The 10532-nt window shown below is 34.6% G+C and overlaps 1 protein-coding gene across 11 annotated transcripts in view; it reads right to left on the bottom strand.

Moving 5' to 3' along the window:
* Positions 1-384: 384 nt before the first annotated feature.
* CEP152 (centrosomal protein 152) overlaps positions 385-10532 on the bottom strand; it is an 88414-nt gene continuing 78266 nt past the window's right edge. For 3 of the 11 annotated variants that reach the window (XM_034661007.1, XM_034661006.1, XM_034661008.1), the window contains 4 exons: positions 10058-10161; positions 7671-7827; positions 7319-7422; positions 385-1713 (listed from right to left, as the gene is read on the bottom strand). In XM_034661007.1, the coding sequence (XP_034516898.1) occupies positions 683-1713; positions 7319-7422; positions 7671-7827; positions 10058-10161 (1396 nt within the window). In that variant the 3' untranslated portion in view covers positions 385-682. Of the gene's footprint in view, positions 3676-6940; positions 7423-7670; positions 7828-10057; positions 10162-10532 lie in introns of those variants that run through there. The other 8 variants (XM_019797867.2, XM_034661009.1, XM_034661011.1 and 5 more) reach the window with 7 other exon arrangements.

The following is a 10532-nucleotide window of genomic DNA, read 5'->3' as shown; positions in this document are numbered from 1 at the left end:
TCTTTAAAAAAAAAAAAGACTGTGTGAAAACATAAGTCTCTAGCTATCACATGAGATTTGAAATAATGCAAATGTCAACTAAAAAAAATTCAGGTTACTATTTTAAATGATGAAACGAGAACACAACTATGTATTTTTTGGCAATCCTTGAAATACTTCTTTTATACTAATTGAGAATAAGGATCAAAATTTTGAGTAGATATTTCCAGGAAAAGTACATCAAGTAAATCTACATCCTTATTAAACATGACTAATTTCAAATACTGAATTTTGCTGATCATACATACAAATCATCAAGATTTATATTTTATTCTAAATGAATTTCAAACATCTCAGTATAAAATTTCTATATTACGAATTAGAAAAGAATTCATAACAACTCAATAGGCAATATGCAAGTTTATTTAAATAACACTGCACAGAAAGCTAATTTAGAAGTATAAAAATAGATGGTTTAGCAACCAAATATAAAGCACCACACAGAAGCAGATTACACAGACACCATCAGGTCTCTGGAAGATTAAGGCAACATTAATATCTCAAATCATTTTATGAGAACACTTTACTCATATGATAGATATTATTAAAACACCTCAAATAGAGTCCACAATTTTTTCAGTATGAATCTTCCCTTCCAGTTTTCTTGTCAATATATTAATGATTTTTCTTAAATACTGTACAATTAGTCTAGATTGACAAAGGGGCTATCAAAGCCACTATCTTGTTGGCTAGATAGAGGAGCAATTAATTTTCTCGAAGGCTGCCGACACACAGGTGATGGTACTGTACTGCTCAGTTTTTTGTAATCGGACTTTAATATATCAGCTTTATGATGAGGAGGGTGTCTAAGAATCCTACTGATCTCTGGCTGGGAACAAAGGGTTTCTTCTGACAGGTCTGAAGTGTGACCACTCTGACATTCCATTGGTTGACAAATCTTTTTATTTTTCTCTGTATCTGAAAGACAACTGGCTGCTGAAAACTGTTTGAAATTAACAGCTTCAGCTGGTATATCCAGAGTTTCTTGTGGTCTACTGTGTAAAAATGACACTTCGTGACTGTTGCAGGGTAAAGTGGCACTGTTGGAATGCCAGCCTATGGAGTCATCCAGGTCCCCTCCATCCTTTACTGGAGTTTCCCGAACACCCAAACTTTGGCTTTTCTCAGATGCAGCATTTTCACTTTCCATTAGTGGATTACACTTATACACTTTTAAACCAAGTCTTTCATTAGGACCTCGAAAGGTCGTATGCGTGGATCCAGATTCAGAAAGACTAGGGGTATATCTAGAGAGTTTATTTCCAAAGGATCCAAGAAAGGGGTATGCAGCTGAATGCTGAAGTGATTCAGAGCCAGTATCACTGAGGTCTTTCTTCTTATGCAAACCAAAGCCTTTTTCACCTTCACAAGGAACAAACTCAGGAGAAACATTTTTTGGCAACATGTCTGGGTGTTTATAATCGTTATCCCCAAACTGGAAGCCTAAGTGTGATCCTTTGGAACCCGTGTGCTTTGTGTCCCCATGCTCCGCGTCCTCTAACCGTCTTCGTAAGTTACAAGCAGCCCTTCTCTTTGGAACTTGGTCACACATACTTCTGGGGATCGTTTGTGTACTGTTTGATTTGCTGTCAGTGTGACGTGGTGTGTTCTGATTCACATCATTTCTTTTTGATTTTTCAACTCCAGTCAGCATCTCTGAAGTCAGAGGTAGTACTATTACATACAAGGGAACACAAAATTAGGGGAAAACAAAATTAGGAGAAAATTAACATTGAAAGAGGAGGAAAAATAATTATGTTTTCATGTATTTCCAAAGAATGTTATATTTTAATCATTCTCAAAGAAAATACACCAATGCTGGACATTTAAAAATATTATTTTACATATCCATTAAATAAAGTTAAGCAATTTTGTTACTAAAATCTGACTTTATTGTCATGCATCTGATTATTTTCTGCAACAGATATCACATTTTAAGAGCCAACTGCCACGTTTCCAATTCTGCTCCGATGAAGAAAATTTGCTAGAAGAACCCCAACGCCCAATGCCAGCATAAGCACACCTACACACACACAGAGTAAAAGCTAAAATGGAATTTCTGATTTAAGTACCTAAGACATAAAATCTGATCAGAAGCAAAGCAGCCACATAACATAAAATCAGAGAAACCATACCTCAGGTGCGTACCTTGGTCCCTAGATCATAAAAAGGGTTTGCTTTTATTAGGACATTTGCACAGTTGCCCCCAAATCTTTTACACTCAAGTTCCACATCACCACTCCCAAATTTAAACAAATAACCTTTGTGCTTTTTTAAAGAATGTCTACCAATATCAGACTTATGGATTCCTGAACAATCTCTGCTTCAAGCTTTCTAGAAATTCAAAAGCCCCATTTCCCCACAGATATGTTCAAAATCCCCCAGTGTGACTGGCAATTTATTAATTTTTCACACATTTCCATCAGCTTTTGCTTTATATATTCTAAAGCTATTTTATTATGAACAGAAAGAACCCATTTATAGGTTCTTAGGAGTCTTACCATTAGCAACTTCACTTTACTCCCTTTCAAGTATAATTTGCTTAATGTTGTATTTAATTTTATAATTTATCTAATATCAACACTTCATTGCTTAGTATATTATTCTCAATTCCTTCACTTTGAATTTTTGATGTTGTTCTCATAGAAATAACATATGTCTGAATTTTTAAAAAATGGTAATTATGGTCTTTTAATAAGTGAGTTTAACATATTTATGTTTAGTGTGATTGCTGATGTTTGACCCTACAATAGTTTTTTATTGACCCATGCTTTCTAGTTGTATTTTTCCTCTTTCGTGACTCTGTTAGATTGAAACCTTTTCTTACAAATCTTCCCCTACTAGTTTGAGAGTTATATATTCTGTTTTTCTATTGGCTAGCCTAAAATCTTAATACACATATTTAAATTTGTATTTTTCTAGCAATGGCTAGAGTTATCAATAACTATATCCTTTCCTTGAAAATAGTAAACCTGTTAGGCGTGTTTATTATTTTCCTCTGCAGTTCTTACTTCCTTTTGAGACTACTATACTTTGCTAAAATTCTCAGGTCCTTTTATTTGTTCTATTACTTGTATCCATAGGTATAAATTGTATTGGATTTTTCTGCCTTGTCTTATTTTGAGTTTGGTGTCTTTTATCATGGTGCTGGCTTTCTATAGGTATTTGGTGATCCTTGGTTGAATGCTTATCTCATAGATGTTCTGAGTATGGTATCAGCTTGTTTAACAAAGTTGAGTGTAGTAAAAGGAACAAGCTGAAGGCTGGAAAAATGCAATAGCTGGTACTTGGGGCATGTGGGCTCTAAGTTCCTCCTTGATGTAACTAGCCATCTGGAGCCTTGCCCTGTTCTGACACTCTTTGTTCCTGTTGCTCTTACTCCAGCCCAATGTTGGGGGCAGGGGAAGGGAAAGCAGAAGGATGAATAAAGAGAGTGAACCCATCTGGTTACTGTTGTTCTAGAACACCAACTAATTACACTTACCTCACTGGTATCCCCTACAACATACTGCCTTCACATGTGGAACAGTTTTAATAATGCTCCTACTTACAGCTGTCATCTTCTGGCAGTTTTCAACTGTTTCCATCTTCAATCTTATACAGTCTTTCTTTCAGAGATTTTTCACAACTTTTGGTCTATGAATTATAACTTTTTTTAATTTATTTTTAAAAATTGAGGTACACTTGCCATACAATGTTATATTAGTTTCAGTAATACGACATAGTGATTTAACAGTTCTAGACATATACACTGCTCACCGCGATAAGCATAATAAACATCTATCACCAAACAAAATTATTAAAATACTATTGACTATATTCCTCATGCTGTACTTTTCATCCCTGTGACTTGCCTATTTTATAACTGGAAATTTTACCTTTTAATCTTCTTCACCAGTTTCACCCATCCCCACCCGCTCCCCACTGGCAACCACCAATTTGTTCTCTGTATTAATGAGACTGTTTCTGTTTTATGTGTTGTTTTTTAGATTTCACATATAAGTGAAATCATATGGTATTTGTCTGACTTATTTCACTTAGCACAATACTCTCTAGATCCATCCATGTTGTCACAAATGGGAAGATTTCATTCTTTTTTTATGGCTGAGTAATATTTATGTGTCTGTGTGTATGGAGTCTTCTTAGTCCATTCTTCTAGTGATGGACAGCCAAGCTGCTTCAATGTCTTGGCGATTGTAAATAATGTTGCAATAAACATAGGGGTGCATCTATCTTTTCGAATTAGTATTGTTGTATTTTGGAGGTAAATACCCAGTAGTGTAATTACTAGATTGTAAGGTAGTTCTATTTTAACTTTTTGAGGAACCTTTATACTGCTTTCCACAGTGGCTGCACCAGTTTGCATTCCCACCAACAGTTAGGGTCCCTTTTTTTCCACATCTTCACCATTTGTTTCGTGTGTTTTTTATTTTAGCCATTCTGACAGGTGTGAGGTGATACCTCATTGGGCTTTTGATTTGCATTTCCCCGATGATGACTGATGTTAAACATCTTTTCATGTGTCTGTTGGCCATCTATGACCTCTTTTTAGAAATGTCTGTTCATGTCTTCTGCCCATTTTTTAATTTTTAATTTTTGGATTATTTACTCTGTGGGTGCTGAGTTGAAGTTCTTTATATATATGTGTGTGTGTGTGTGTATACACACACACACACACACACACATATTTTGGATATTAACCCCTAATCGAATATATCATTTGCAAATATGCTCTACCATTCAGGAGGGTGCCTTTTTGTTTTGTTGATTGTTTCCTTCACTGTGCAGAAACTTTTATTTTGCTATAGTCACTATAGTTTATTTTTGTTTTTGTTTTCTTTGCTGAGAAAACATACTCAGAAAAAAGCTGCTAAGGTCAATGTACAAAAGATTATTGCCTATGTTTTCTTTTTCTTTTTTTTTTTATGGTTTGAGGTCTTACAAATATTTAGGTCTTTCAAACATTTTGAGGGTTTTTTTGTGTATGGTTTATGAAAGTGATTCAGTTTCATTCCTTTGCATGTAGCTGTGCAGTTTTCCCATCATTAAAGAGACCATCTTTTCCCCATTGTATATTCTTGCCTCCTTTGTCATAGATTAATTGACCATATAATCATGAATTTATTTCTGGGCTCCCTATCCTGTTTTATTGATTTATGTGTCTATTTTTGTGCCAGTACCACAGTTTGATTACTAGAACTTTGTCGTATAGCTTGAAATTTGGAATTGTGATACCTCCAATTTTATTCTTCTCAAGATTGCTTCTGCTATTCAGGGTCTTGGTGATTCCATACAAATTTTAGGGTTATTTGTTCTTTTTTTGTGAAAAATACTATCAACACTTGCATTGGGATTGCACTGAATCTATAGATTGCTTTGGGTAGTATGGGCATTTTAACAATATTAATTCTTCCAATCCATGAGTATAGTATATCCTCCCATTTGTTTATATCATTTTCAATTTCTTAATCTCTTTAAGTTTTCAGAGGATAGGTCTTTCACCTCTGTCCTTAAACTTATTCCTAGGTATTTCATTCTATTTGGTGCACTTATAAATGGAATTATTTTATTTCTCTTTCTGATACTTTGTTATTAGTGTATATAAACACAACAGATTTCTGTATATTAATTTTATATCCTGCAACATTACTGAATTCATTTAATTCTAGTAATTTTTAGGTGTTGGATTTAGGGTCTTTTATGTACCATATCATGTCATCTGCAAAAAAATGAGTTTTGCTTCTTCCCTACCAATCTGGATTTTTCTTGTCTGACTGCTGTGGCTAGGACTTGCAGTACTATGTTGCATAAAAGTGTTGAGAGTAGACATCTTTATCTTGTTCCTGATCTTAGAGGAAAAGCTTTCAGTTTTTCCCCATTGGCTATGATGTCAGCTGTGGGTTTGTCATATACAGACAATATCATGTTGAGGTATAATTCCTCTAAACCCACCTTGTTGAGAGTTTTTATCATAAACTGATGTTGGATTTTATCAAGCTTTTTCTGCATCTATTGTGATGACCATATGGCTTATTGTCTTAATTTTGTTAATGTGGTATATAATGTAGATTGATTTGTGGATAATGAACCATCCTTGCATGCCCAGAATAAATCCCGCTTGATCATGGTGAATGATCCTTTTCATGTACTGTTGAATTTAGTTTGCTAATATTTTGTCAAGGATTTTTGCATCTGTATTCGTCAGATATTTGGCCTATAGTTTTCTTTTTTTTTTAATAGTGTCTCTTTCTGTGTTGGTATCAGGGTAATGCTGGCCTCGTAGAAATGAATTTAGAAGTTTTCCCTCCTCTTGTATTTTTTGGAAGAGTTTGAGGATAGGCGTTAACTCTTCTTCAAGTTTTTAGTAGCATTCACCTGTGAATACATCTCGCTCTGGACCTGTGTTTTTTGGAACCTTTGTAATTACTGATTCAATTTCATTTCTAGTAATTGGTCTGTTCAGATTTTCTAATTTTTTCCCGATTCTGTCTCAGAAGATTGTATATTTTAAGAAATGTATCCTTGTCTTCTAGGTTGTCCAACTCATTAGCATATAGTTTTTCATAGCAGTCTCTTAACAATTCTCTGTATTTTTGTGGTGTCCATTGTTACTTCTCTTTCATTTCTAATTGTATTTATTTGAGTCCTATCTCTTTTTTTCCTGAGGAGTCGGTCTGGGTAAAGATTTATCAATTTTATTTATCGTTTTAAAAAAGTCTGGGAAGCAAACTGAGGGCTTCAGAGGGGAGGAGGGTGGGGAAATGGGAGTAGGGGTGATGGGTATTAAGGAGGGCACGTATTGCATGGTGCACTGGGTGTTATACGCAAGTAATGAATCATGGAACTTTACATCAAAAACTAGGGATGTACTGTATGGTGACTAACATAATAAAAAATTATTATTAAAAAAATATATTAAAAAATAAAAAAAAACCAGCTCCTGGTTTTGTTGACCTTCCCTATTTTTTTTTAATCTCTATTTCATTTATTTCTGCTCTGATCTTTATCATTCCCTCCCTCTTACTAACTTGTTTAAAATCTTTTCTGCCATTTCTAGGAATGGAAGCAACTACAGGAAGCTGATGGGTATGCTCAGTCTGCCTACTCAAACTGAAAACTCTATATTCTTTTTTGTAGGTTTCCAGTTTAAGTAAAACAGACACAACTTTATAAATTAACTCTCACTCCTTACATTTCTTGTTCCTTCTCATACTAAAAATATTAAATATTTAACAAAGAAGGGAGAAAAAAACCCGTCAAGTGACTCATTTTGACATACCTGACTGTGTAGTTTTGCTCTGGGATTTATTAGAAATCGGCGTTTCCAGCAATTTTGCCATTGTAGCAAGTTTGCTAGCAGCATTCATAATCTTTTTCTCAGCCCTGTGGGGAATTCCAGAATATTAAATTAATAATAGTTTAAAGGAAAAAATGAGTTTCCTTAGCCCCAGGATTTCTGTTTTCCTATTAGTTCTGCCAATATTTAGGGTAGTACAGACATAAGCTCTCTTAACCCCTAATGGCCGATCATGTAGAAATAGTTAATTTTGTGGTTAAGGAAAATGTTTAGAAAATGACAACATGCTGTCCCGGTAGTCTCAGGACACACTGTTTGTTTAGATTGAACTTACCCTTCCTGTTTTCCATTATCCTGCAAAATCTGTTGGAGGCAAGTCAAGTAATATTTGCGCATCTTTCGGGCGGTTTCTTGACGTTCTCGCAATACCTCTGCTTTTACCATTTCTGCGGCTCTTTCCTTACTCTCCTGAATATAACGAAGCATATCACCTAGTGGGGAGGTAAAGGAGAGAGTTGGTGGGGAGACAGGAATCCCCACAAAATGCATGTTTACTAGCAGTTTTTCAAAACAGGGGAGGCAGACTTCTGATCAATTTTCTGGAAGATGAACTGACTAGAGGTATAGTTTAAACATTGTACTTTTCCACAATCATTAAAATGGAATGTTTCAGATCACTATTTTAGGAGACTCAATGGAGAAATAATCTAAAAGTCCTTTTAGAATGATGATAGCCACATATGTTAAGGAAACAGCATATTCTCTAGGAAAACACTATCATATTCTAAAACACTAAGGCAAGAAAATATATATGAGATACAGAAACTTACACATTTCAATTATGTATTGTCTGATTAAGAGAGGAGGAAAAAATATACATAAAGGGTGAGGAAGAAAGAACCAGACACAGAAAGATAGGAGGCAATATGAACTGGAGAGACTCATATTTCCATTTACTTATGCTCTGAAAATCCATGTTTCATTATTTATTCAATTCTTTCAGCAGCACTTATGAGTACCCAAGTAAATATAATACTACAATCCATGAGAGATACGTACAAAATGCCAGGGAGAAGGATGAGACCTATGTTGCCCTCTGAAATATACGTTTAAAAATAGTTCACAGGAATGCCTGGGTGGCTCAGTCGGTTAAGCATCTGCCTTTGGCTCAGGTCATGATCCCAGGGTCCTGGGATAAAGTTCCACATCAGCCTCTCTGCTCAGCGGGGAGCCTGCTTCTCCCTCCACCTGCCACTCTCCCTGCTTATGGTCTCGCGCTCTCTCTCTCTCTGGCAAATAAATAACATCTTTAAATAAATAAATAAATAGTTCACTGCTTTCAAGTTTTCTTTTTATCTTTGATTCAACATGATTTGATTGAGACTACCATTACTTAATGTCAACTTTTTTTTTTTTTTAACTAAATCTAGGGCTACATCCTACCCCTAAAATATCACCACTCTGTTATATTAAAGATTCAATTCATAGAGGACTCTCCCTCAATATCAGTAAGCTTTTCTTGAAAATTAGATGCTCTATGCAAAAAATACTAACTGAAAGACTATTTCTCATTATTTGAAGTGGGACAAATTAAATTGGAATACATGTCAACACAAAACCCCAGCTAATGTCTAAAATGTTAAACAATACACATACACACAAGTCAGCACATGAGTATGAAAAAAATGCTTAAAATTTCACTTCCCAACTGATATGATTATTCACAAAAAGTTGCTTTGTTTGTTTTGTAGTAATATGACCTTTGTTGGCACCAGCAACAACTAAGAAGTAAATTGTCTCTATTGATACTGAGTGGGCTTTTCAAAACATCTACAAAAGATTCTGATGATCTAACAAATACATTTGGAACTTAAGACCTTTCCCACTCGTTTTGTTAAAGATAATAGCAATTCTGAGAGGTAAACATACATTTCTCCTATATCAACACTGGTTATTGTTCTGGGACATACATACAATCCAACCAATATTGTAATTAAAAAACAGGAGACATTCTGAGAAAACATAAAACCAAAGAAATGCTCTGCAAGGTATGCTGCATCGCCTCTTACTGCAAAGGACCTGATAAACAAATTTACATGTATGACTTAATCCATTATCGAAATAATGAGAAAGAACAGAATAATGCCTAGCTAGATCTATTTTCTGTGGTCTTTAAAAGCTATGGTGGAGGGGCATCTGAATGGCTCAGTTGGTTAAGCATCTGCCTTTGGCTCAGGTCATGATCCCAGGGTCCTGGAATCAAGTCCCACATCAGGCTCCTTGCTCAGTAGAGAGCCTGCTTCTCCCTCCACCTGCCATTCCCCGTTTGTGCTCATTCTCTAACAAATAAATAAAATCTTTTTTTAAAAATTAAATAAAAGCTTATAACAGAAAGTAATACTTGCTAATTTAAAACTCACATGACATTTTGTTTTAGTTAAGTTTTAAGCTTATGAAATTTTTAGTTTAACACTGGTGCCCAAAAAAGAACAGGATAATTAACAATATAAAGTAACTCTACCCTCGTGTCACTTCCAAAAGATATTGGGCAAAATGATCCATTGCTGCATAATTTAGAAAAGGTGCCACTAATTTCTTCTAAAAAGCAGATAAGATCTCAGAACAAGGTAGTTTGGAAAATTCCCCCAAATTACTGACTTCTAGTAATAAAAAAAAGGCTCAAACCACCTTAAAATCTTGGGACTCTCCTCAGGGACTTACGCTTAATTTTTTTTACAGCTTTAATGTACTGTCCACGAAGTTCTTCCAAGGCCCTCCCATTGCACAGCAGGCAAGCATTTTCAATGGCCCCTTCTGACAATGACCTAAAAATGAACAAAATATTGCAAACAGATTGTTATATAAATATATCTAGCTATCTATATATTCCAATAACATCCAACTGAGATGTGCTAAAAAAAATACATATATATATCAGGATCTTTACTATAGTTATTTAAAATAGAAGAAAAATAGAAACAAATGTTATGGTTACTTAAATTCAGAATAAATCCACATGATGAAAATACATACTGCTAGTGTAAAGCACATTATAGAAGAATATTTAATGACATACAGAAATGTTTATAACATTACATTAATAAAAGCTTACAAACTAGCTTACATGATAATCTCAGTTTTTGAAACATGCACATGAGTATAAAGGGGCTTAAATGATATAAAACAAGAGGTTAAC

Source organism: Ailuropoda melanoleuca, chromosome 5 (assembly GCF_002007445.2).
Source record: "Ailuropoda melanoleuca isolate Jingjing chromosome 5, ASM200744v2, whole genome shotgun sequence".
NCBI classification, from domain to species: domain Eukaryota; kingdom Metazoa; phylum Chordata; class Mammalia; order Carnivora; family Ursidae; genus Ailuropoda; species Ailuropoda melanoleuca.
This window is presented reverse-complemented; position numbering and strand designations above follow the sequence as displayed.